The sequence below is a fragment of the Martes martes genome (assembly GCF_963455335.1).
Source record: "Martes martes genome assembly, chromosome: 4".
Taxonomy (NCBI): Eukaryota; Metazoa; Chordata; class Mammalia; order Carnivora; family Mustelidae; genus Martes; species Martes martes.
In genome coordinates, this window is record NC_137891.1 from 191,089,347 (window position 1) to 191,115,411 (window position 26,065).

General features: G+C 63.1%; 2 protein-coding genes across 4 annotated transcripts in view; one reads left to right on the top strand and one right to left on the bottom strand.

The window, feature by feature from the left end:
* NOC2L (NOC2 like nucleolar associated transcriptional repressor) lies at positions 1 to 14,422 on the top strand. Of its 2 annotated transcripts, none has more exons than XM_080802403.1 (19): positions 1 to 978; positions 1,320 to 1,472; positions 2,873 to 3,047; positions 3,134 to 3,256; positions 3,925 to 4,045; positions 4,132 to 4,222; positions 5,146 to 5,224; positions 5,353 to 5,463; positions 5,854 to 5,967; positions 6,694 to 6,882; positions 7,157 to 7,296; positions 8,243 to 8,354; positions 9,969 to 10,082; positions 10,416 to 10,517; positions 11,451 to 11,594; positions 11,711 to 11,824; positions 12,793 to 12,928; positions 13,286 to 13,402; positions 13,712 to 14,422. In XM_080802403.1, the coding sequence occupies exons 4-19, from the start codon at positions 3,227 to 3,229 to the stop codon at positions 13,816 to 13,818; spliced, it is 1,821 nt and encodes a 606-aa protein (XP_080658529.1). In that variant the 5' UTR covers positions 1 to 978; positions 1,320 to 1,472; positions 2,873 to 3,047; positions 3,134 to 3,226; the 3' UTR covers positions 13,819 to 14,422. The 2 variants fall into 2 exon arrangements, with proteins under 2 accessions (XP_080658529.1, XP_080658528.1); XM_080802402.1 differs by lacking the exon at positions 1 to 978 and adding an exon at positions 1,050 to 1,174.
* The window catches only part of SAMD11 (sterile alpha motif domain containing 11), a gene marked incomplete at its 5' end in the record, with an annotated part of 21,696 nt that continues 8,491 nt past the window's right edge, over positions 12,861 to 26,065 (bottom strand). The window contains 10 exons of one of the 2 annotated variants that reach the window (XM_080802400.1): positions 12,861 to 14,755; positions 14,874 to 14,984; positions 15,333 to 15,457; positions 15,680 to 16,176; positions 16,260 to 16,338; positions 16,566 to 16,681; positions 17,799 to 17,961; positions 19,860 to 19,994; positions 20,161 to 20,250; positions 23,305 to 23,429. In XM_080802400.1, the coding sequence (XP_080658526.1) occupies positions 14,510 to 14,755; positions 14,874 to 14,984; positions 15,333 to 15,457; positions 15,680 to 16,176; positions 16,260 to 16,338; positions 16,566 to 16,681; positions 17,799 to 17,961; positions 19,860 to 19,994; positions 20,161 to 20,250; positions 23,305 to 23,429 (1,687 nt within the window). In that variant the 3' untranslated portion in view covers positions 12,861 to 14,509. Of the gene's footprint in view, positions 14,756 to 14,873; positions 14,985 to 15,332; positions 15,458 to 15,679; positions 16,177 to 16,259; positions 16,339 to 16,565; positions 16,682 to 17,798; positions 18,006 to 19,855; positions 19,995 to 20,160; positions 20,251 to 23,304; positions 23,430 to 26,065 lie in introns of both variants that reach the window. The other variant, XM_080802401.1, reaches the window with a different exon arrangement.

Genomic DNA, 26,065 nt, shown 5'->3' on the forward strand with positions numbered 1-26,065 from the left:
GCCAGTGTGCCCGGCTGGTCTTCGCTGGGTTCGCTCCGTGAACCGCTACGAGTACCAGGCCTTGGACTGGGCGCCAGCGGCGGGGGCGGGGGTGGGGCGGGGGCGCAGGGCCTGGGGGATCTGCCAGGAGTCACGGCTGCTCCCAAGAAGCCTGTGGGATCGGGCGTCCCAGGCCCGCAAACTCTTGCCCTTTAGGGGGGTGGGGGTAGGAGGGCATCATCTGGTTTTCCACCCCCGTCTAGCAAGGCAGCCTTCCAGCCTCTGGGCTTCTGTACCCGCCGTTCCACAGGCAGGGCAGAGGAAAAGTGGCCGCTCCCGCCCAGCCCACACTGTGGATTTAGGCAAATTCCCGGCAGAGGACTCGGAGGACCCAAGGGTCAGGCGCAGTACTTCCCGGACGATTTGGCCAAACGGGCTTCAGTAACAGCTCCGGGATCTGACCGCTGCCCCCCGCCCCCGCTGTGGCCTGTCCGGTGAAGCAGAAGTGACTCTCATCATTCTGACCCTCATTCGATGCAGGCGAGACTGGCCTGGGCATCAGAGCGTCATTTTTTTCGGCGAATTGCCCACCTATGGCATTGCCTACGCGGCTGGCCTGCTTTTCCTGCGAAGCTGGGCTCTTTATTATTGATTTGTAAGAGCTCTTTGCATAGAAGTCCTGTCCGTCAAGTGTCTTCCCCGGGGCGCATTTCGTCCGGCGTCTGTGCATTGACCCCCTTCCAGGCACGTGCTTCTGGAGCTCTGGGGAGGCTGTGGGCAGCAGGGGAGAGGGGGCCCCAGGTCCCGGGCCTCGTCTTCCCTGGGGTAGGTGATTTGCGAGCGGCAGGTCAGCGTTCCATCCCGTGCAGTCCTGCCCGACTTTCGAGATCGACAGCCCGACACTCAGCGGCGTGTGCGGGAGCCGTGACTGAGTCCGGCCTGCGCCCGCCGCTAGCCTCCATCCGGCCGGCCACCCTGGGAGCCCGGAGCACAGAGGAGGTGAACGTGCCCTCCCGCCTGGATGCCCCCGGAGCCTCTGTTGGAGAAACTTAGAGCCACCAGTGGGGCGCGGCGGGGCGGGGCCGAGGGCGGGGCCGGCCCGGAGGAAGTGCGGCTGCCGGACGGCATTCTGGGGCCGGAAGTGGGGCGCACGCTGCGGGCGCGCGGCGATGGCGGCGGCGCGGGCCGGTAGGCGGTGAGTCGGGGGTCCGAGGACCGATGGGGCCCGAGGACCGGTGGGGCCCTCCGGTGCCTCCTGGGGCATCTCCGCGTCCCCGGTGCAGCAAGGCGGGGCGGGCCGGGCCGGCGGGGAGGCCTGACTCGGCGGTCGTAACCCGCAGGCGCCTGGCGGAGCTGACGGTGGACGAGTTCTTGGCTTCGGGCTTCGATTCTGAGTCGGAATCCGAGTCCGAAGGAGCCGCGGGAGCCGGGACGGGGGCGGTGCGTGGATCCGACCGGAGACGGGATGGGCCAGGCGGGAGCCCCTCGTCCAGGTGAGGGGAGCGTCCCCCACGGGACGGACGTGAGGCCCAACCCTTCCCACTGTCCTGGCCCGTCACGCGGATGGGGGCCGGGGACCTCCGACCCCGCCGCAGACCTTGGGCTCGTCCGTTCTTCCAGCGCTTGCTGTGACGAGCCTCCTTTTATGTTTACGCTCTTACCTCGTTAGAGAGCCGATAGTCACGCACGTGGCACAGGGAGAGGCACAGCGAGAGAGGGAGCACGGGCAGGGGAGAGGGGGAGGGGGAGCGGGCTCCCCGCTGAGCAGAGAGCCGCGTGCGGGACTCGATCCCGCACGGGGTCCCAGGGCCCTGGGACCGCGACCTGAGCCGGAGGCAGGCGCTTCACCGACGGAGCCCCCAGGCGCCTGACAACCCGTATTTCAGGCGTCCACTGGTGCGTCGGGAAAGGGTCCCTTTTCGGTCTGGAAGAGGTTCCGCAGCCCGGGTGACCCAGAGGCGTGGTTAGGGCCAGAAGACCTAAGTGTGGCAAACGGCGAAGGAGAACACGGCGTTGGATAAATAGGGAGCGTGGCGCGAGGGCTTCTGTTGCTGTTGGTGCAGAAGGACCTTTGAGGAGCTGGCCATTGGACAGAGACCTGAGGGAGGAGGCCACGCAGACGGGGGAAGGATGCTGTGGTGTTTGGGTGTTTCGGGGATTAGGGGCGGTGGAGCTGCTGACGTGGGGGCAAGTCTTAGAAAGGAGGAGTGACAGGGAGAGGAGAAGGTGACCCTGGAGAAAGGACGATGGAGTCAGACCTCGCAGGCCGCTTATGAGACATGCCGGTAAAACGGGACGCTCTCTGAGGTTTTGAGCTGTGAGGTCATGTCACAAGACACAGAACACACAGGGTCCCTTGGGTTGCTGTGTTGAGAATAGCTTGGAGGTGGTGGGTGCAGAGATAGGGAGAGACCACTGTGGCAGGCGGGAAAGTGGAGAGACGGTATGAGGGCTTTGAAGGGGTGTTGCTGGGGAGAGCTCACGGCACTTTGCGTGCTGGTAGAGAGAGCGGCGTCTCTCACTTGAGAGCCTGGAAAGGTCGGGTCAGTGATACGGGAGGTGGAGCAGAGTGTGGCCAGAGCAAGTTCAGGAGAATCCCGGGTGCGGTGTTGTAGGCATTGGGTTTGACATGCAGGTGTTGGAGCGCGTATAGAGAGGCTGTCGGATGTGTGCGTCCAGAGTTTAGGGGAGAGGGGATCTGCTGAGAACGTGACCCTGGAAACTGCCCTGCGTTGGCTGTGCGCAGCCCTTGTGGAGGGAGCCGTTCAGGCCCTGTAGCTTCTCTATGGAGGCTGGCAGGCTTACAGTGTGGAGGCCAAGAAGCCTCATCCCACTGCCCCCACCCCTGTGGGCTGCGCCCGTCCGTTGTGCTTGATGACCCCCACCTTCTTAGCCGGCATAAAGGTCGAGCATCTGAGCATAAGGACCAGCTCTCTCGGCTGAAGGACAAAGACCCCGAGTTCTACAAGTTCCTGCAGGAGAATGACCAGAGCCTGCTGGACTTCAGTGACTCAGACAGCGCGGAGGACGAAGAGGGCCAGCTCCACTCCCTGCCGGACACGCTGGAAGTGAGGGCCTAGGCCAGACTGGTGGGGGCAGGGGCACACTTAGGGCCCCTGCTCCCTGCTCTAGCCTGGCCCTCTGTCTGGTACAGGAAGCCAGCGTGGAGGAGGAAGATGCGGATGAGGGTGGGACCCCCCAAGGACTGAAGGGGAAGAAGAGGGGTTCTGCTCCTGTGACCCTTGCGATGGTTGAGGGATGGAAGCAGGCGGCAAAGGTGAGGCGCGGCATGGTGTGGGCAGTTGGACACCACCGCCACCTGCTTGAGAAGGAGTCTGCCCTGGCCTCGTTGCAGTGACTCGGATCTGTGCAGTTGGGAGGAGGCCTTCTCTGAGCATTGGCACTGGAATCCTACTTAGCACATTTCTTTGTGCTAAGAGGCTCCAGGATTGCGTTCTGTCCTTCGGTCAGAGAGTTCAGGGGCCCTTCTGCTTTCTTCCCCTCAGCTTCCCTCTCAGGGGCTCCCCGATGCCTGAAATCCACTGTGGGCAGGACGTACTCTCTGTGCCTTTGTCGGTCACGGGAGCCGGAGCCCTTCTTCCAAGGCTTTTGCATTGGTTTCTGTGGGAAAAGGAAAGGGCAGAAGGGAGAGTTCTGGATACCACCTGTCGTAGGTCGCCATCCGGATCTCGGACCCTCCGCCTCTCCCCTCTGACCCTGAGCCAGGCTCCCTTCCCTTCCAGGAACATTTTGGACTCCTCTCTTTGTTCCCTGCGTGTGTCTTCATAACAGGGCTTCCGCCGCTGCTCCACATCTCAGAGTGCGGGCAAGGGGCACCTTTCTCGTTCAGAGCAGGTTTCTGGAGCTCTGGTTGCGTCATGCTCTGTCTGACACAGCTCACTACACCCCCCCCCCCAACATTTTGGGTCCTCTTAACCCCTTTAGCTTCACCTGACTCCAAAGCTATTCCACGAAGTTGTGCAGGCATTCCGAGCTGCTGTGGCCACCACCCAAGGAGACCAGGAAGGTGCCGAAGCCAGCAAATTCCAGGTCACGGACAGTGCTGGTGAGCTGGGGTGAGGGGACGTGGGATACAGGCTCTCTGTTCCATCTTCTGTACTGTGAATGGCATCTGTGGTCCCCTCATTGTAGTGTTCAATGCCCTGGTCACCTTCTGCATTCGCGATCTCTTTGGCTGTCTCCAGAAGTTGCTGTTTGGAAAAGTCCCAAAGGACAGTAGCAGGTGAAAGGGAAGAGGGGAGGTAGGGAGGTGTGGTCAGGCCCCTGCATTGGGGAAGGCAGAGGCCTTGTAATCTAGGGGTCCTCTCTAGACCCAACCAGGACAGAGGGATGTCGAATGAACATAGAGCCAGGCGCATTGCAGTGTTCCTGCGAGAGGCTGGGCACTCAGGGCCAGTTGGGTGGCTTTGTCCTCCTTTCTTTTTTCTTTCTAAGAAGGTACATCCTCTACCCACAATTTTTTAGGGGGCCCAGAGTGTGCGCTTGGCTTTGCACTACTAATTTTCTAGGTTGGGATTCTCTCTTTTGTGATCTCTTTTTCTTTAAGTGAGTATCTTATCCACTCCTTTGCTGTTTGGTCTGGGGAGGCGTGTGTGCCCATATAGGTAGGTGCCTTTTCACAGCTGAGTTTCAGAACCTTAAGTCCCATATTAGAGGAAGACCGAGCAGAGGAGGCTGTGAAGAGTCTTCAGATGACAGAGAAAAGCAGCAGACCTTTGGCAAAAGGGGAGGCACATTTGCCTGGGAGGGCCATGCAGCCACGTGACCAGGAGGTAGTGAGGGCCTGAAGGGTCAGACTATCCCCAGACGCCAGAAAGAAGGCTCCAGGGAAGGGTCCTGCGTTACCTTCTGAAAGGGAGGCTTGGGGCGGTGGCGGACCTGAAGACAGGAGTATCTGGGTCTGGTGGAAGTTGCCAGGGTGAGACACGTGATCAGGATGGTGCAGCTTTGTGAGGTGGCCCTGTCGGAAGGGGGCAGGGAAGCCAACAGACAGGTAGGGGTGGGGCTGGCATTGGCCAGGTATGGACTCTTGCATGAAGGAGGCCGCTGCATGGGGAGAGCAGTCACCAGGAAGGGTGGTGGATTTGGGGAGAAAGTGCATTGTGGGGGTTCACTCAGATGGCTGTGGGTTTGGTCTCTCTGTAGGGTGCTGCACCCGTCTGGAAGCCCACTGTGGGGCAAGCTCCGGCTGGACATCAAGGTTTACCTGAGCTCAGTTATACAGGTGTGGTTCCAGAGGGGAGAGGGCCTGCTGTGCTCCACGGGGCCTGGCCCTGTCTGGTGGGCCAGTCCTCCCTTGTTTCCCAGATGGGCGTGGGCTTGGGGCCTCACGGTGCTCTCCTGCTTCCCCAGCTGGTGGCCTGCGTGGCCGAGGCGACAGTGGCAGCGGCCGTGCTGCAACATGTCAGCAACTCCGTGCCCTACTACCTGACCTTCCCCAAGCAGTGTCGCCTGCTGCTCAAGGTCAGCCGGCTGTTCCCTGTGCCAGAGTGGTGGGGGTGCGCGTCACTGCCCTTCCAGCGTGCCCCTCTCGTGTGCCCGTCCCCACCCTACCCCCGCTCGGGTTCTGTCTCCATCAGCTCTTTGCTCCTGGGGCTGCAAGACCAGTCCCGCGAGGCGGCGGCTTTCTGATGTCTCTGACGAGGAGCGAAGCAAGACGTAGTCTTGTTTTCTCGTGTGCTACGTGCTACCGCCTTGCGGGGTGGGTTTTACGTTTTCCTTGCCCCCGAGTTGAGTTCTGAGTGGTTCTCTTCTGGGGTGCTTCGGGAAGGGCTGTCTCCCAGCAGTGACCACGGGGCTCTTTGGCTGGGCTTGGGGAGGCTGGGGTGGGCAGTGACATCTTGCCTTCTGCAGAGGATGGTGGTCCTGTGGAGCACAGGTGAGGAGACGTTGCGTGTCCTGGCCTTCCTGGTCCTCGTCAGGGTCTGCCGGCATAAGAAGGATGTCTTCCTGAGTCCTGTTCTCAAGGTAGTGCGGGCCCAGGGCTTCTGCCTCTGGTGCCCCTGAGTCTGTCCATCAGGGTCTAGGTTGGAAGTGCTGGCCTGAGGGCTGGGGAGCTGCCTTTGTGGTTGGTGCCGTCTGTTGGCACTGCGGCTCTGGGCTCACCCACGCTGTCGTCATAGTTCCCTCCATGAGGAGTTGGGGACTGTGGCAGGGATGGGAGTTCTTGAACGCCTGCGGCTCCACATCGGCTACTCCGCACACCTCTCTCCCTCAGTGGATGAGGGCATTGGGTGTGGAGAGGGCGGGGACCGTGCCGCTCGGCCTCAAGTTTGGATGGCCTGTCCCACATGGAGTCCCTCTAGAAACCCCTGTGTAGGCCTGGCACATAGCTGGGGCTCTTCTGCCTCCCTGCTCCCTAGTCCCTCCGTGGTGCCCTTGCCCCTTCTCAGTTGCTCATGCTGCGCTCTCCCCTTGGCACTCTCCCCACCTGTGCGCCCCTCCTCTCGGCACTGCAGACTTGGTTTGAGATTGGTGGCTGTACGGTGTGGAGGCTGAGCGGCAGCACAGGGCCCAAGGGGCAGGCGGCGTGTAGGGGGAGGGGTCTGCAGCAGACATGGCCAGACTGTGGCTCCCGCCAAGGCAGCAGCTCTGAGGGAAAGGCCCAGGTGTCTGGCGGTGGCTTGGAGCTGGGTGTTGGGTACCTAGGGCCCTGGGAGCTCAGGTGGTTCCAACTGGGGTCTTTCCTGGCAGCAAATGTACATCACATACGTGAGGAACTGTAAGTTCACCTCTCCCAGCACCCTTCCACTCATCGGCTTCATGCAGCGAACCCTGACCGAGCTACTCGCCCTGGACACTAGCGTCGCCTACCAGCACGCCTTCCTCTACATCCGCCAGCTTGCCATCCACCTGCGCAATGCCATGACCACGCGCAAGAAGGTGTGTGGGTGTGCCTGTGGGGCGAGGGATGGCCCCAGCCTGACCCTGCTGAGGGCCTGAGGGCTCCTGGAAGCCTCAGTCTCTCAGGAGAGACAGCCTAGCATGTGTCTGGGATCGGGGCCTTTGCTGGTGGGGGCTTCGGGCATAGGCGGCGGGCAGGGGGGCTGAGGTTGGGCAGGTGGGCTGAGATCCCGTGCACCTGGTGGGTGAGGAAGAGCAGGGCCTTGCCGGGAGCCCCGTGCTGAGCTGGAGATGGCCCTCGCTCTGTGTGCAGGAGACATACCAGTCTGTGTACAACTGGCAGTTTGTGCACTGCCTGTGCCTGTGGTGCCGCGCACTCGGCACCCTCTGCCCCCGGGAGGCCCTCCGGCCCTTGGTCTACCCCCTAACCCAGGTGGTGATCGGCTGCATCAAGTGAGTTCCGCTGGGTGCGGTTGCCCTGAGGTCCGAGGGAGGCCAGCTTTCCGTGGGCTGCTGTGGGGGTCGGGCTCGCTGTAAGGGGAGGCATCCTGGACGGCCAGGAGGAGCTGCTGCTCTGGGAGGGTGTGGGCCATCCCTGGACCCCGGGTCTGTTACTGGGCAGCGCCTGAGGAAGTACGGGGGTGGGTGGTGTGGTCTGTGGCCCAGTGTCCCCGGCTGGTGCGTTCTAGGTGATGCTGGGTAGAAAAGGGTAAGTACCCTTGGAGGGAATTTGGTTTTTGGACAGAGCTGGGCTGTGTGGTTGTGACTCTTGAGTTGTGGTCAGTATCCAGGGCGGATCCTGGAGGAGCTGCAGGAGGCCAGGTGGCTGCCATTGTTGGCCAGGAGGGGTCGCCCCTGAGCTCCTGAAGGGGGGCCTTCCAAGCATGGCGCAGTCCTGCATTAAAATGAAACTAAGTCTGGGGGCGCCTGGGTGGCTCAGTGGGTTAAGCCTCTGCCTTCGGCTCAGGTCATGGTCTCAGGGTCCTGGGATCGAGCCCCGCATCGGGCTGTCTGCTTGGCAGGGAGCCTGCCTTCGCCTCTCTGCCTGCCTCTGTGCCTACTTGTGATCTTTTTTTCTGTCAAATAAATAAATAAAATCTGAAAAAAGAAAAAAGAAAAAGACACTAGGTCAGAAGTCATTTGGGGTGTTCTCTCACCCCGACAATTGAGTGAGGAGGCAGGTCCTTGAGACCAGGATGTCAGTTGGGGCCTTTTGTTCTGCTGTGTTCTGTCTGGAGGAGTCAGAGGGGCAGGTGTGCCCACCCACCCCGACAGAAGTGAGGTTAGAACCCCATGGGTGGGAACGGGTCATGGGCAGCCAGGCCAGAAGGGGGAGGCTGGTTTGTGGGGGTCTCTGAGGCTCAGGCCTCTGCTCACCCCTGCTTTCCCATACTCCCAGGCTGGTCCCCACCGCCCGCTTCTATCCCCTGCGCATGCACTGTGTGCGCGCTCTGACGGGGCTCTCGGAGAGCACCGGCACCTTCATCCCAGTGCTGCCCTTCATACTGGAGGTGAGAGGGTGCCCGCCACCGGGGACTGGGGTGGGGGGCGCGGGGCCGGGGTGGTCCGGTGCCTCTGGGCTGTCTTCGGAGGCATCTCTTGCTGTCTCTGGACTGTCTCTTCTGAGATATGGTGCTTCCAGAGTGCTGGTTTTCTCATTTGTAGAGTAGGTTCTGGGAGGGCATGGCTCTGTGCAGAGCTTGTGTTGTGTGCTGGTAGGCGGGAGTGGCCGTGAGGACACGGACTGCTGCTCTGCAGGGCTGGCCTGACCATGCTGGTTTTAGGACACGCTTGGGTCTGTCCGGTCTAGTACAGTGAGCAGGCGAGCTGGGCCAGAAGCCTCGGTCTGATTCCAAAGCTGCATTTCTTTTCCTGCACGCTCCTGTGTGCGTTTGTGTGTACACACGTGTGTGCACGCGCACGTGTGTGTGTCCTTGCATGCTTGCATGTGCGTGTAGCTCAGGTACTGAAAGGTGGTCTGACTGAAGCCCAGAAGCCCACTAGGGGCGAGGCCTGGACCCACTGTATGCTTAGGACTTCACATCTCCCCGTTAGAGAGGCCCGAGTGCCACCCACCGCGAGATGGGCCAGGTTAGTGTCTCAGTGTGGTGTGCTGTGGTCCCAGGGCTGTGTTCTGTGTCTCTTTACCAAGCAGGAGAGAGAAGGGAGCCCCTGAGGGTTTCTACTCTGATTTCTTCCTCTCACAGCTCTTGTACGGACTGACCCTTGCCTCAGCGTGCCGCAGCTCTGCGGGGCACGTCCCTTCACACCCAGGCCTCTCCTTTCCAGAGAAAACAAGTCAGGAGGCAGTTTCTGCCCTGCCGTTCCTGGGTGGGTGGGAAGGGGTATTGAGAGCAGCCCCCCTCCCCGTCCCTGCGCCACCTCAGGCTGAGCCAGGCTCGAGAATGCTGGTGTTCCCCCTCGGGAGACACTGTTACTGCCACAGCCGTGGGTGCTTTTCACCTTGGGTAGCGTTGATCTCGGCTGGGAACCATCATCCCCGGCGCTGTGGTGTCTTCTGTGTTGGCCACCCGTGCCCTTCAGGACACCATCCTGGATCACCTCTGTGCACGGGCTGGGCGGGCACGGCTCCCACTCTGCTGCCCCAGGGCACCCTGCAGCCTTCAGCGTTTGGACCCAGGGTGGGCTTCTCCAAGACGCAGAGAGTGATGGACGCAGCCGGTGGTCTCTGTGGAGGATGAAGGAGTGGTGGCTCCCCAGACCTTCATCGGCGGTCCTCCTGGGCACGCAGCCCTGGGGTTGGCCCAAGGCTCTGGGGGTGCAGTCACAGGGGGAGAGCGTTGCGGTGGCCGTGGCTGTGTGCAGGTTCTTTGGTCTCTAGATGTAGATTTTTACAGCTTCTTGACCTAGTTTTAGGAAGGAGTCGGTGGCATGTGTGTGCTCCTGGTCCTGTTCCCATCGGCCAGAGCCCCAGTCGGGGATAAAGCGATTGCCTCGGAGGCCAGAGTGCTGCATGGCAGGGGGTGTGGGGGCCCACAGGGCTGGCACTGCACGTGGCTGCCTGTCCCTGGTTCCACAGTGGGTCTGTAACCCAGGGTATGGGTGGAGTGTGACCCAGTGGGGCATGAGGCAGAGCAGGCCAGGCTGATGTGGCCTTGGGACAGGTTTTCCAGCAGGTGGACTTCAACAGGAGGCCGGGGCGCATGAGCTCCAAGCCCATCAACTTCACCGTGATCCTGAAGCTGTCCAAAGTCAACCTGCAGGAGAAGGCGTATCGGGTGAGGCTGGCCTCCTGTGGAGGGGCGTGGGGAAATGCCTTGGGTGGGGGTCCCAGCCGGATGGCATAGGGCACTGAGGTCAGTGTGTAGGGTGGCAGGGGTCAGATGAGTGTGGAGTTTGGTGGACCTTCCCGGGTTTCTTGGGACGGGAGGGGAATGGTGTTCCTTGGCCTCAGCCACACTGAGTGTGAGCGTGGCTTCTGGGGAGGCTGTGGGGTCCCGTCCTCCAGCTTCCACCCTGCAGAGTACGTGGACACATCGGACCGCTCTGCAAGAGTGCGGAGCTCCCGTCTCCCCAGCCCCGACCTTGTCCTTTCTGCCCTGCTTCTCCAGGATGGCCTGGTGGAGCAGCTGTACGACCTCCTCCTGGAGTACCTGCACAGCCAGGCCCACAGCATCTCGTTCCCTGAGCTGGCGCTGCCCGCCACCCTGCAGGTGTGTACCCGCCGTCGGGGTCCACCGTCCCTTCCCAGACCCCTCGATGTCGCAGACAGAGCTGCTTGGTGGGCTCAGCTCCCCATTCACGGAGTGACCAGAGGGAGGCATCCTTGTCACCGCCACACAGGGCCGGGAGCCAAGCCTAGCCTCTGTCGAAGGTCCATGTGCTTTCAGGCCAGATGTTTTCCATCTCATGGAGGCAGGTGCCTCTCCTGGAAAGGGCCAGGTGGCACTGCCTGTCCCTGTCTGGCGCTGGTGGGCAGAAACAACCTGCACAGGCGGAGGCCTGTTTGGTGAGTTGGGCCGGGCTGCTCTCCCCAGAGCCACACTGGCTGGAGACGCATCCAGACACAGGGGTGGCTGTGTCTGCAAGCCTTCATTTCTGGGCTCCAGGTCCCAGGGGTCCTAATGTGGAACAGGGCTTTGCAGACTCTGCTGGTGAATCTGATGGTAAGTGTTCTAGACTTCACAGTTATGGGGTTTCTCACAGCTGCTCAGGTTTTCCAGTCGTTGTACCAAGAACCCACAGAAACGCGTGAGTGAGTAGGTTGGACGCGCATCGGTATGACTTTATTTACAGAGACAGGCTGGGGGTGGCCTCTGACCTGGAGGGTAGCCCCGTGCTGCCCCACTGCTGCTGCCGTGTCTTTGCCTGGCCTGTGGGATGGGCCGTCTGCTCTCCAGCCCCCACAGGTCCAGGCACCAGAGATCGTGCAGCGTCCCCCCCCACCCCAAGTCTGGTGTGTGGACTTGGGTCCCCTCCCCAGGTAGTGTGCACTAGGGCTCCCCATGGCCAGAGCTGTGCGACACATGAACCCATGTTCCCTGCTCTCCTGTCACCTCCCTGTGGTCATGTGTGGCCCAGACGGATTGTGGGGTGCAGAGCAGGTCTGTGTCTGGACCTTGACCGAGCCCCTCTTCCTTCCGCAGCTGAAGTCCTTCCTCCGGGAGTGCAAGGTGGCCAACTACTGCCGGCAGCTGCGCCAGCTGCTGGAGAAGGTGCAGGAGAACGCAGAGTACATCTGCAGCCGCCGCCAGGGGGCCCCCTTCGCCGTGGCTGACCAGCACGCAGTGGTCAGTTGGGAGTTCGGGAGGGGGACGGGCAGCACTGTCTGAGGGCACCGGTCAGGGCCGGGCTGGGCTTTGGAGGTTTGCCCAGGGTGGGACTGATCCCGAACCTCTCCCCGCAGGATGCCTGGGAGAAGCAGACCCGAGAGGAAGGGACCCCGCTCACCAGGTACTACAGCCAGTGGCGGAAGCTGAGGGAGCGAGAGATCCAGCTCGAGATCAGTGGCAAAGAGCGGGTGTGTCTGCAGGGGACGTTGCCGGGGGTGGAGGAGGGGGATGTGGGCATGGCCCACTGGGTTACTCTGAGACCGGGATCCAGCTCCTTGCCTGTGACACCAGAGTGGGGAAGGGGGCTTGTGGGAGGGGACAGTCCCAGGGACGATGTCGGCAGGATGAGTGGGGGCCTGTGTTCCAGCTGTAGCCCGTTCCGCGGCAGCTCTGAAGGGGCACATGTCATGCAGAGCTGGGTAATGGTGGGGGGGGCTTCTCTCATGACCTTCAGGAGGAGGTCACTGGAGGCCACACTGGCTGGGGATTTTGGGGGAGTGAGTGGCTGGACTGACCTTGGCACCAGGAGCTGAGGCAGGGAGCCACAGGAGGGGCTGTGCCTCTAAGTCTGGGCCTGGCCAGTGGCTGTGGGATGGTGTGACTTGAGGGGACAGCTTCATGCCGAGTGGCATGCCTGTGAGTGTCTGTCCCTGCGCTACCACTGTGGGTCTGCTGTCATTTCTGAGATGGATGGTTGAAGATTTGGAGGCAGAAAGGTGAGGGGCTGCAGCCGGGCCTCCAGCCCGTGGGCGTGACTGAACCTTTGACCGCACCGTGTGGCCAGCGTGTGGTCGGGGCCTCCTCTCCTGCCTGGCTGTCCAGGAGTCCTGTCCGGTGGTGTGGACCGAGAGTCGGCTGGAAAAGTAGCCAAACAGAGTCTCTGTGTGGGGGACCGGTTGGGAGGCAACGCTTGAAGGGGGACGGGGGGAGGGAACGGGACACTCGGATAAAGCCTTTGGAAATGCGAGGGGTGGGGAGACAGCAACCGGGGTCAGGATTCTTGCCATGTGACGCATGATGTGGCCTTCCGCGGCTAGGGCTAACCCTTGAGGCGGAGGGGGTTCCTGGGGCTGAAGCAGGGCAGGTTGGAGACTGGGCTGGGGTGGGCTCTCAGAGCCTCCTGATGACCTTCGCCTCCTGCTCTGGGTCCTGCCAGCTGGAAGATCTGAACTTGCCAGAGATAAAGCGGCGGAAGGTGGGAGACAGGAAGAATGAAGACCGAGTGGAATTTAAGGATCTCTTTGACCTGGACAGCGATGAGGAAGACAGTACCATGGACTTCTCAGAGACCGGTAGGGGCCTGAGCTCCTTGTGGGGAAGGGGATGGTGGACCTGGAAGGCTTTCTTGGCCACCTCATGGAACCAGAGGAGGGTGCCGGCTCCCACCTTACTGCTCACGTCCGCGGGGGCCCTTCTGCCGCTCGGCTTTGAGGTGAGGGCTTCCTGGCATGGGAACACGTGTTCCCAGACCTTGCTCCCTCGCTCTCACTCTGGGCACTTGCGAATCCTCTCTACCTGCCCAAAAGGGGCCTGAGTGAAAGGTGGATGGGTGTGGGGCTGTGAGCCTGGCCCAGCCTCCTCTACTAACTGCCCCCAGTGAGCACCTGCTGGCGGGCCCACTCCCATGGGCTTTTCTTCTTGGTCCCCAGGGATGCCTGGGTCCCCAGGAGCTTGGCAGAGGGTAGAGGAAGAGGAGGAGGACGAGGACGAGGAGGAGGAGGAGGGGGGCAGCTGTCGCAGCCGAGAAGCAGCCGGCAATTCAAAAGGTACGTGGTTCCCGGGCGTGAGGGGTGCTGCTGTGGCCCTTTGAGCCTGCCTGTCCGGGAGCCCAAGGGTGTCACGGGTGTGGCGGGGCAGGTAGGCAGGGCGGTCAGGTGGGAGGATAGCTCTAAGCTGGACCCACACCGCTCCTTGGGGATACCAGGCCAGCTGCTCCGTTCCCACTGGTTCTGGCAGCCAGTAACAGTGGCACCAATAAATTAATTAGGGCTCTGATTAGTTAGTGATGAGTAATCTCCAAGGCTGGGTTCTCCCTGATCAAGTGGAATTTACGTAGCCGTGGTCTCTCCCTGCAGATGGAGGCCCGGACATGCAGGCGGGCCTGGGCCTCCGGGAGCTGCGGCGGCTGGCCCAGGGGCCGGAGGATGAGTTGCAAGACCTCCAGCTCTCCGAGGAGGACTGAGGGCCGCCAGCCTGGGGACCTGCAGGGACTGCGGCGCACGGCTCCCAACTCAGTGGGCCGTCGGGCACATAGCTTCTTGGCCGGCCCTGAGCCTGGCGGTCGGGGCCCACGCCGGGGTGGGGGGAAGGGCAGTCGATGGTGCACAGGGCTTTATCTTTCCAACACGGAAGACCAGAAAGTACCGAGCCCTGTGCAGACCCCTGCAGTGGCAGCTGTGGAGCCCGTGTCCACCGCTGCGCCCCCACAGTGTTGGGTCAGAGGCATCAAGACCGTGAGAGGAGCTGATCTGGGGCGGCACTCTGCCCCGACCTCTGCCGCAATCGCAGGCTGCCGACAGGCTCGCCAGGAGCAGTCCCAGTTCCAGACAGAGCTGGCGGGCACGGCCGCCGCCAGTGTGGCATGATGGGCCGCCTCTGTGTCCTTCGTCATTCTTTGGTCTGTCTGCAGGTACCCAGGATGTGGAGTCCCTGTGCTTGGGCTCAGGTGTGGGTCCCCAGGCTGTCTGCACCTGGCTCTATGGCCACCCCCAGAAAGTTTTGGAAACTCTTTTCCTCTTAATTCTCATTTCCTTTAAAAAAATTCTTTGTGTCTTTGCATCCAAATCAAAAAGAAAGGAAGCTGTGGGGTAGGTCTTTTGCATCAGAGCTGCTGGCACTGGAGGGTTGGGGAGCAGGGTCGCTCACCCACTAGTTCAGCACAGAGGCTGGGGGGGCTCTGCAGGCCCTGGGAACAGAGCCACAGTTCCGTTCTCTTGCTTGGGAGAGGCTCGGCCAGCAGGCGGATGCCCCCCCACATAGGGGGAGGGGACCGTTGTGGGGGACAGGGGCTGTTCCCCAGAAGTGAGCTCCCGCTCGGGGGCCCGCAGCGTTGGTGGCTGCAGCGGCAAAGCCACAGGGAAGCTGGCCATGTAGAAGACTCTGCCTAGGCGCTTGGCCACCTGTGGAGAGACGGGCCTGGGTGGGGGACTTCTGGACCGGTGGCTTACAGCCACAAAGAGCCTCAGTGCTGCCCGGCCCCTGTCTGGAGACTACGCCCCCCCCCCCCCCCGCACTCACCTGGGCCCGGATCTTGAGAGCAGGCCCTAGCTTCAGCCCCATGGTGGTCAGGAGGTGCTCCTCGGTCAGCAGGGGCAGGGTCTCCCCGTCGATCCCCTGTTCTCTGAATACCTGGGGTGGGGGGATGTCAGGGCCTGAGTGCTGGGACCAGTGCCTGCCCACCCTGTTGGGTCCCTCCAGTCCACCAAGGGCCAAGTGCCTGGGGTTGCCTCATGGCTTTCCAGAGAGAAGCTGTTGGTGTAGTTTGCTGGGGAAACTTGCAAACGAAAGGAAGATCTTCGCGCGTTGGGTATATGCGTATGTTGGAGGCAGAAGCACTGACATGGCGGGGGGTGGGGAACCCATGCAACAGCACCCTTTCCCCTCCCCACACGTGGTTTTTGAGGAGGGGAGCTTTGGGGTGGGAAGGGGCGTGGGGAATGAGAACTGAGAAGGTGTATGTCCACTCCCGCCCCTCACCGGTGCGTATTCTCCACAGCCAGCCAGGCCCCCCACAAAGCTGCAGACATCGTCCACTGTCCACTTGCTGAGGTCCTCGGGGGCTGTGGCCTCCTCCCCATCCATGAAGAGTCCCCCCATGGTGCCTGGGTTGGGGGGTGGTATTACTAGGACTATGGCCAGCGCGCTCTTCTCCCACCCAGGCCTATCGAGCTTGGCCCAAATTGTTCAGAGATGTTGGATTGATGACTACCAGGGATTTTTTTCCCCCCTCCCCATGGACGTCCTCCCTAAGACCCAGGTGCTGGTGGGGGCTGACCTTCTTCCACCCCATGGAGGGATCGAAAGCCTGGAGGGGGGATGCCCACCTGTGTGGAAGTAGGGGCTGACGGCATAGGGTAAGCCCAGAGGCAGTGGAGGGGGCAGCATGGACCCTGAGAGAAGCCCCTTCCCCTCAGGGCTGGCCCCTCCAGTTGAGGCTTGGCCCCCAGCAGCCACCAACTCAGGGTCCTCTCCTTCTGAATCCTTGGGGGGCTCGTCCTCAGAGCCATCTTGTGCCCAGGGCCCAGCCCCGGTGGTCTCCTTGGACTCACTGCAGTGGGCTGAAGCCGGGCTGGGGCCCCCCTTCTGAGGGGCGCGGCGGACAGGCTCCCGGGGAGGGGTGGGCGGGCCGGGGCCCGGGGGCCCCTGGGGGGGCAGGGCCAGCAGCGGCGCGGAGCTGTGTCTCAGCACCAGCATGGCCCCGCGCCGCTGCAGCTCCTCGGCGCCATCGGACGGGCGCAGGGCGGCTTCGGGTGCCAGCAGCTGCGGCCGGTGCGCGCTCTCCAGCTCCTTCTGACGCAGCAGCTCTGCGGACATCTCCAGCCTGGACCAGGGGAAGCGGACAGTCGTGTGGGTCATGCAGCTCGGCAGTTCCGCCTTCGCCTCACCGGTCGCCGCCGCACTTACCGGGCCAGGTTCTGCTTCCGCAGGAGCTCCTGCTGCCGGGCGAGCACCTCCGCCTGGGCAGGGGGCAGGAACCCGTAACCTGGTGGGAGGGGGACAGACCACGAGGCCAGGTGGCCGAGTGGTCTACGGCCGCCCAAGCCCACCTGGTCCGCCCTTGGCTTCAGCGGGGCGGGGATGGGTGTGCGCTCGGGGACACGGGGCTGGTCACCGGCGAAGCCGGAGGCACCCACTCCGACGGCCTCGCGGCAGGCTCACTCACCGGCCCCTTAGGACACAAAGAGCTCGCCCACCCCGCCCACTCCTCACCTGGGGTCTGGCAAAGGGCCGAGGGCACCCCCAGAAAGGGGGGCCTGAGGTGGGGGCCCAGGGTGATGTGCGGGGCATTCTGGGGCGACAGCAAGGGGGGCGGCTGCGACAGCTCCCTGTGGACGACAGGGCGGTAAGCAGTGCGCGCCGCAGGCCCCGGCCTGGTCCCCGCGAGCCCCCTCCGTTCCCGGAACTGCCCCGCGCCCCCGCCCCCTCCCCTCCCGCCGCCGCCGCCGCCGCCGCCTCTACTAATTGCCGGCCCCGCGGGCGGTCGATGCGGCTGCTCGTTACGACTCCGGGTCGTGCGCCGCCCCCGCCCCCGGCTGGCGGCGCCAATTAATCTCCGCGGCGGCGCGGAGGCGCTGACCCGGCGGGCGGCGGCGACTGCAGCGGTAATTACCGCGCGGGGCGCGCCGGGTCCCCGCCTCCCCGCCTGCGGTGGACCCTGTGCGGCTGGGGGGTGGGGGGCGCAATTAGCTGCAAATAGCGCTCGGGGGAGGAGGCCGGAGGGGGGGGGCAGCGTTGTTTGGGGGGGCGTACCCTGGCGCCCGGCAGGAGACCGGGGAGAGCTGCCCAGCCCCTTACGCCCCGTAACTCGCTCACCCCTTGGCCTCTGCAGGTGGACCAGCGGGGCGCCCGCGCGCGCGCGGTGGGGGGGGGGGGGGTGCGGTACTGCTGGTGTGTGTGTGTTCCCTGTCCCAGCTCTCCGACTTAAGGGTTTCCAGACCTCGCCCTGCTCCCCCCTTCTGTCCCCCTCCGCACCGCACTCTCCAGGAACTCCCCCAGTCTGTCGTCAGCCTCTCACCTACCTGTTGGGGGAGCAAAGCCCTCAGCTGTCTCTGGGGCACCTGGATTCAGTGAGCCCCACGGTTGCTCAACAGAAAGGGCAGTCCCCCTTAACACCCTGCCCAGAGGGGCGGTCACCCCCACATATTCTACTCCAGGAGTGTTCTGGACCTCTGGCCAGCTCAGCGGGTGTCAGGACCTTTCTGCAGACCATGAACCTAGTGCCAGCCCCATGCCTGGTGCACTCTAGCACCATGGCAGCGTGTGGCCACGATGGGGGAGAAGAGAGTGCACGACTGAAGGCAGGTGACAAGGTAAGGAGGGGCAGGCCGTGGACGCGACCTGCAGAAACCAGGTATGAGGTTTCTGAAAGGCCCACCCCAGTTTTGTGTCCAAGAAACTGGCAAAGAGAAGATGGGGGCCTCTCTGATGTGGGCACCCCAGTACCTCTCTGAGAAGGATGGGGTGCCCGCTGGCACGGTGCCCTCTCGGTGCTGAGCCAGGCCCTGCTTTCGACGCTGACCTGCCGTGGATGAGGGCAGGTGGACTTCCAGGCCACTGGGGCTCCTCACAGCTGCTGCTGCCACCTCCTGCCGGACTCTGAGGAGATCTGGGAGTGGGGGGGTGGGGGTCAGTGGTGACCCAGAGGCCAGGCTACCCCAGGTCTCTGACAACCCAACCCTGTTGGGCGAGGGACACCCAGGAGACCAGAAGCCCACGAGAGCACATCCTTACAGTGCCCTTGCCCGTTGGCCGTGGGAACAGAAAGATGAACCGAAGGCCACAGGACCGGGAGACCCAGACCCTGACAGTGCAACTAGCTTTGTATGGTGTCAGCAATGGGGGTTGGGAGGCACCCGCCTGTACCCGGGGTGGGGCAGGTAAGGTTTGAAAGCGATTTGGGGATTTCAGTAACCAGAATGCAGTGGGAGGGAGGGAGAGGCTCTGAAGGCAGGGGCTCTGTGGTGCGTGAATGTCGATATTGACAGGAGTTCAGAGGTTATGGAGAGCTGCAGGAGCCCTGAGGGATGGGGTTGTGCAAAGACCCAAGACTGGGGGCGCAGGCTTGCTCCCGGAGGAGGGGGAATGGGTTTCCAACCCTGTACTGACAATGCCCCGTGACCCCCTTCTGGGTCACACGCAGTGCACGCTCAAGGCGCCTAGCACTCTGCTCCCCGTCCGGGTCCCCCGTGCAGCTCAGGGCCGGGCCTCCGAGTCCCCCCCGCAGCCCCCCATTTGTGCAGGCTCCGCCGCCGCCGCCGCCGCCTGTTTATAAATTAATTACCCGAAAAGCGGAGGTGGGTCCTGCCCGGGCCGGGTGCCAGCCCGCAGAGCCCAGCCGGCGCGGCCGCCTGCATCGATCCCAGCGGGGCCCCTCGCCCCCGCGCCCGCCCGGCGGCCTCGGTTATTTACAGTCGGCTCCGCGGGCGGGGGCGGCGGCGCAGAGCCGTGATTGACAGCCCGGCTCCCGGCGCTGCTCCCCGGTGGCCGGCGCCCCCTCCCCCGCGCAGGCCAGCCGAGCGGGCCCCAGGCAGGGCAGGGAAAGCAATTAAAAAGGAAGATTTTTAAATTATTAACATTTGGTGAATTATTCAGGCTCTCGGTGCCTGACTGCCCTGGGGGACAGTGCCTTGTGTAAGGAGAAGAAATCCTGCCCCCTTTCCCAGCACTCCTCACCCACCTCCAGCCGGAAAAGCCAAGTTGGGGGCAGCACGGTGGGCTGGGGTCTGCAGGCTAGGGTGCAGCTGGTCAGGGTGTCGGATGGTGGGTGGGTGAGGTGTGTCCGTGAGAGGCAGGAAGGACGGAGCGAGCACAGGGTGGGGAGCTAGGTGGGGCAGGGACTGCACCCCGCCGCTGGGGCTCTCCGGAGCACCAGCCAGCTAGGTCCTGCTGGCCCCGTCCTAGCTGCTCCCCATCCCGCCTTCTGGATATCCTAGCCTGACTGCCTCCCTCTTCCTGGCGCCTTCCGCACAGAGACCCAGGCTGTCGCCAGGTGAGGTGTCCAGCACAATCTCACACACCACCCTGACGGCAGCTGAAGCAGACAGACCGGGGGACGACGAGAGGCTGCAAGTACTGGAGAGGGGTGGGTGGGCCTGGCTCAGGCCCCACCTTCCACTCTCACTGGGGCTCATCCCAGACTCAGTTTCCTCATCTGTGAAATGACTGTGCTGGCATGTCCCAAGGGAGGGCTGGCCCTGCTGGAGAGTCTGTGGGAGATGGTGGGGGTGGACTGTAGGGATATGCAGGTGGGGGTCCCCCAGATCTACCCAAACAAGTGGGTGCCTGGGCAGAGGGAGGAGGAGAGTCTCCCCTCAGTGCCCACCCACAAGGGGCTAATGGGTGCTGAGGGGCCTACAGATCCACATCCAGACCCAGTCTTGGTGTCAGCAGCCACAGACCCCAGGGCCTCTTGCCAGACTGAGCAGAGGCCTCCAGGGACAGCAGGAGCCCAGCACACACGGGTAGACACGGTAAGGGATGGTGCTCTAGAGTGGGGGCACGTACCGTGGCTGGGGAGGCCCAGGTGGTAGAGACGCTGGGGGTCCTCAAGGGTGCTGGCTCCACTCAGGGCAGACATAAGCCTGCGGTAGTGGTCCTCAGGGGCCATGCTGGGCCCTGGTTCTGGCAGCAACAGAGCCTCTGTGTTGGGGAGAAGGTGAGGGGTTCTCCTGCAGATGCTGCTACACGAAAGGCAAGATCTCCCCTCTTAGAACCTGCTGCTGGGCCGATTCTGCCCTGCATGGGGTCTAAGTTACCCCCTCCCTCCTCTGTGGCCTGTCCCCCCGCCTCCAAGTTGAGCTCCCACCTTGGGGTGACTTGCTCCGCGCCTTCTTCTCCAATGGGCAGTCGCCGCTGCTGTGGGGGGAGCGGCCTAGCCTCTTGCCCGACAGGTCACCTGTCGGGGAGGATAGAGTGAGTCCCCTCACGCATCTCCAGGCTTGGAGGGGATGGAGGCTGGGAGGTCCAGGGGCCGAGAGGGACCCAGTCCAGGGCTCAGTCCCAGCCAGCCCCAGCTCAGCCCAGAATCTAACCCATCATGGCCCAGGTGCCCTTGGATCCCGGGCAACTCAAAGCCTTTTCCAGTCCAGGGACCCAGGCCTTCAGCCAAAGGACATGTTGCCAGGGTTTGGATAGGTCAAGGGATGGTTCTGATCCTGGATTTTGGGGTATGTATGTATGTGATGGAAGATCTGTGGCAGTAGAGTCAGGTGGCAACTCAGGAGCCCACAGGTGCCCTGTTGCCCCTGCCCAGCCAGACTGGTCTCTTGTGCACGTTCTCAGGCCCTCCTGATCATTCTGCCAAAGAGGAGCCGGAGGCTTTGGTTTAGCCTGGAAGTCACCTTCCCTCCCAAGGGTGAGGACCCCAGCCTCTGTCCACTCAGGGAGGTTGCTAGGCAGGCCCCCAAGATCAGGCACCCCTGCCACACCCACTCCTGGGCACCTCCACCTAGGTCACACGCCTCCCTGCCCCCGGCAGGCCTGAGCCAGCACTCTGGCCTTGCCTGTCACACACCTGCCCGCCTGCCTGCTGGGCTCTGAGCACTTGAGGGCACAAGAACAGTCTCATCTTGTATACAGCCTGGCCACAGTGGTTGGGGGGGGGGCAACTCTCCTGTGTCCTCCCTCCAAATTATATTCATCTGTCTCCCCAAATCAGCCTCTCTCCAGCCCAGCCCCCGATCCCTCTTTCCCGAGCTCAAGGCCTGGGATGGGGTGTCTGATGAACAGCCCAGCAGATGTCCTGGTCTCCCGGGCCCGCCACAGTGCTGGCCTCCGGGCTTGAGCCCGTGGTCTCGCCCCCTCTCCGACCTGAGGAGGCCGCCTGGGTGGGTGGGGTGAGGGCTACCCCCTCTGTGAACCAGGCCTGCCGTGACACCTCAGCAAGACAGGCTTCCCAGAGCCTAATTCCCAGAGCCTAATTCCTTTCTCTTATTCCCTTAATCTGTCATTTTTATCAGGCCGGGGAAGTGCGGCAGCAGCGAGAGGCCAATCAATCCCCACTTTACAGCTGACAGAATGGTGCTAATAACTTATTGATCTCGGCCACCTCGGCAGCCCAAGCCCAGGCCTTGCCCCGAGAGGGACGAGGGCCTTACTGCTTGACGGAAGGGCTCCTCCCTCAGTGACCTGGCAGGACAGGAAGCCACACACCCAGCATAAGGGCCCCTCGAGGAAGCCAAAGCTGGCCCCCAACAGCTCGGGGGCATCGGGGCCCAGCTGGTAGGAGAGCCGCACCATCCCACTGGTGGGGGGGGCCTGGAGAGGGATTCGGGCTGGGTCCACACCTGCTGCCCAGGCCCCTTCCTGCACACACCCGATCCGGCACTCTTACTTCCCAGAGTTCCATTCTCATCTTCCACAGTGGAAACTCCCCCTTGCCTTGCTGTGGGGCAGGGGTGGACAGTGGGGGGTGGGCCCCTCTCTGTCTGGGAGAGGAAGAGCCCCAGGAGACCGAGCCCCATGGCTGCAGTGAGGTCCTGCCAGGGGAATCTGGGGCTTCCCTAGTCCTTGATAAGGGCCACGCTCACTCATAGACACAGATACACAGTCCTAAGACGCCAGCATGGACCCAGGGGGAGCCCCTCACAGTCCTGCATGGCCCTTCCTGTCCAGGGTCCATTCCTGGGGGAATAGGGACTAACGGGTGGCTCCTGGGGAAGCAAGAAGAGGTGACGGCAGGCAAATGTCCCCACCTGAGGGCCGACAGGAGCAAGTAGAAGCCAGTGGGGGACGACAGCCCCAAGGAGACACGGTGCACACACGTGACAGTTCACGCAGAGCATCTGTGACCCCTGGCGTGCCTGCGCGCCCGCCCTGCACTGCAGCATAAATGAGAGGGGGAAACCCAGACACAGAGTGTGCCCTGGGTGCCTGGGCCACACCATGGCCCCGAGCACACAGCCCCGGCAGGGAGCAGGGCACACGTGCCTGCTTGCACGCCTGCACACTCGTGCCCGTGTACCGCGAGGTCTCCCTGTGTGCGGGCAGCAGGGGGAGGGCCTCCTGGCTCAGAATGTCTCAATCACTGTGGGGCTCCCGAGGCTCCAGCCGATCGATGGGGCAATTAGATTTTATCAGCTGCCTGCTCAGCCGCCTCAGCAGCCCCCTCACACCCACCCCACAAAGGCCTTCCCAGACACAGGTGCGCCTGGGGGCACTACTGGCGATGACCATCTCCTGCCCAGCTTTTCTGGGAGCCACTGCTGGAGACTTCCCTGCCCCGGGGCCATAGGGCTGCAAGGGACCCCTGCCTGCTCCCGTGACAGTCCAAGCGCAGCCGTGCCCCACTCTCTGCAGCAAAGCCACACAGCCAAGTCTCCTCCGGCCTGCTCCTCTGGGGAGGGCCTGGGTCCCCCAGCTGCCCTCTTGTCCCGAGCTCCTGCTGCCTCCAGGAGCCGTCCTTCCAAGATGACCCCCTGAGATGACCACGGGAGCTCCTGGGCCAGCACTCTCCTGCCCCACCCCTGAGAGGTCCAGGTGGCAGCCCCCCGTCTCTTGGGCCATGGTCCCCTTTCCTCTAGGAGCCTGTGCTCTGTGGGGCCGGTGGGCACTCTCATGCACACAGAGCATGTCCCTGCCCTCAACTGAGCCATTCAGGAGGTGCATTTCTGAGCCTGTGGGAGGCCCGCATGTCCCTGACTGTCCTCCCCACTTCTGCTCCTGCGGGAAAGGGGTGGCAGTGGCCTTGACCCCTTCAAGCCCACCCCAGAAGTAGCCGCGGTGGGACCGCTGCCTTGGCCTCCTGTCTGCCTGGCTGGCCTGGATTAACGCAATTACCATCCCATGGAGCCCCAGGGGACAGCCGGCCTCCCTGGCTGCCAGCCAAGGCTGCTGGGGGCGGCGGCATCCGGAGCTGCTGAGTAGAGACGCCGAGAGGATGGCAGGGCAGGCTGTCCTTGGGCTCAGCCGCAGCAGCCCAGGCAGCCGCGGCCTCTGCCCCCGTCCTCACCTGCGGCCCCCAGGCCCAGCTCCACGCCAGCTCTTCGGAATTCACAGCGGCTCTGGTGCTCGGGCATAACGAGGTGGCGGCTGCGATGGACGCTGGATATGAGGGCGGGCAGGTCGCTGTCCCGGCTGCGGTGGAGCAAGACAGGGAAGGTGAGACCCCAGAAGGCTGTGGGGGCCCGACACGCGCCTGACTGAGCTCGAGCATGGGCCCGCGCAGGGCCGGAGGACAGTCTGGAAGCGCGCACCCCGTGTGGTCTGCGGCAGCACACGCGGGCGTCCGCACCGCGGGTCCCGGGGGAGACATCTGGTGGGTGTGACCGAGGCAGGTCCCACCCAGGACCAGGACCTGCCAGGTGTCCGCCCGGCACGGGGCCCTCCGCTCAGGCCCCACCACAGCTCCCAGGGAGGGCGTGTGCCGGGCCCAGCAGCCCAGCTCGGTCTTGCCACGCTCGCCCGACAGTGAACCGCGGCAGTCACCCGACGAGGGGGTGTCTGCTCATGAGGAGCCGCGACGGGAGAGGACGCCACTGTCACACGTGCCTCTGGCATTTCCTCCAGGGCCAGCCGCTTCATCAAGGAAGTCGCACGCGCTCTTTCAAGGAAGGTGGGCAGCCGCCCACGGACCCTCTCTTTCTTCAAACGCGGAAACCGAGGTTCCGACCACAGCCCTGCAGCCAGTGAGATGTGAGCACACGCGGGGACACACACACACTCACGCAAGGGCCACGGGAGCATGCGCCCACGCGCGCACGCGGACACGCAACCCTGGTGTGCTCGGGGCTCTCCCTCTCCTGGAGGCTCCCAGCTAAGAGCCTCCGCCACCAGGCATGTGCGGGCCTGGAACAGACGTGTGCTTAACTCTTTGGTTCCCTCGTTCCTCTTTCGGCTCGAGCGGCTCAAGGTTACACCACAGAGTCCCAGGGAAAGGGCAGAGCAAGCAAATGTCAGTGGACTGTGTGGGGGACCAGCCCCTGCTCCGTCTGCCGCTGGGGCTCTTGGCCTAGAGAAGGGGCACCTGCCACAGAACAGAGGCAGCCCGGAGCAGCAGAAGTCAAGACAGAAGAGACGGGGGGCAGGGATGGCTCTGGCACTGCACCCTCCCCCGTCCCCTTGCTCCCCGGCCCACCTGTCATAGGGCAGCCTTCCAGCTGGGCCGCTGCAAGGGGGCCTCCACGGAATGACCTGGGAACCGACCCTAAACCTCATTAAATAGCCCCCAGCCCCCCTGGCCTGGGTGGTTGGAGCAGGCTAATCCAGGCTGGCCCCTAAGCAGATCAGTTTCAGCCCCAAAGACTCCAGGGCTGGGCTCTAGAGCCTTCTGGGAGACCCAGATGCGGGTCCGCTCCCCACCCCCACCCCCTCTCCCAGGAGAGAAGGCACCCCCCCATGCAAGGAGGAGGGCAGGTGGGGTGGGAGTGAGTACTTTATGGGATTAATTGGCAGCAATTCTCATCCCTCTATCATCCTCATCAATGCGAGGGTGTTGAGGAGAGAAGTGCTATCCTCAGCACTAGGGAGGGGTCGGGGGTGGCTGGACGCTGCCTCCGAGATCTCCTGTGAGGGGATCCAATTCTGGTGTCCCCAGGACTCCCACAGGAAGTGGATCAACTCCCCAAGACAGGAGGTGAGGAGAGGTCCCATCAGTTTGTTCCCCATGAACCCCTCGTCCAGTACCAACACAGGGACCTGGGCCGGCACCCCCTACCTCGCCGCCCCCACGCTGACCATCAGCTCTGTCACTCATCGGCCAGCCAGGCACTTGGGTGGTGGCGTGGCAACACGGAGGTGAGGCCTGGTGGGAATCAGGACACCGTCACTCACCACACCCCTGCTCTCCGCCTTGGGGGTTCGCCCCACGGGCCCCAAGACAGCCTGGCCTGCCTCTGGGACACACGTTCTGGCCACTCAGTGAACAAATTATGCCAGGTTCTATATAAAGAACTACAAAGAAACACCAGGCTGAAAACACATAAACTCTGCATTTGGCGTCCCAAGTCTGAGGCTCCTGCAGCTGTAGAAACACTGTCTGCCCCCGGCTGTGCGTGGGGGACCAAGCCCGGGAGGCTCTCTGTGGCAGCACAGGGTGGGGCTGTGTATCCGAAGGTGACGGGGAGAGCCCGAGTGACAGAAGGGGCTGCATGGAGGAGGCTGTGTGCCAGAAGGTTGAGGGAGAAGGGTCTGGCCCCTCTGGCCCCTCTCCCCCTGAGGGGCATCCTGGCCTCCTCCAGGCTCCCTCAGCTGACTGTCGTACTGTTCCGTGTTTGCCCATATCCCAGCCGGCGCAGGGGCCTCAGGAGGGCAGGGGCCACGTCTCTGCCAGCGGCCGGGGGTGCTCAGGCGCTGAAGCAGGAGCTCTGAGCTGGCCACTGGGCCAATGGATGGACCTCATGGACAGACGGAGGAGGGACAGACGGATGAAGACTGACGGATGGAGGGAGAGGGACAAATAGGGTGAAACATGATGACGGATGAACAGACGGGCACTGCTGAGTGGATGGACGCAGAGACAGACAGGATGGGCATAGCAGAGAGATAAATGGACGGGGCTAGAGGACAGACAGGAGACTAGAGAGGAAGGAAGGACGGAGAGGCCAGGAGGGGCCGGGCTGTCTGCCGGCTGCAGCCGTCCTTGGCCCAACGTTGAGGTGCCCCCTCCACAGGTGGGGAGAAAACAGGCTGGATGACCTGCCCCCAAACTACAGTCTCCTCTCTGGTAAACTCCAGAAAAGCACCCCAGCCATCCCTAAGGCCTGTGCGGGACT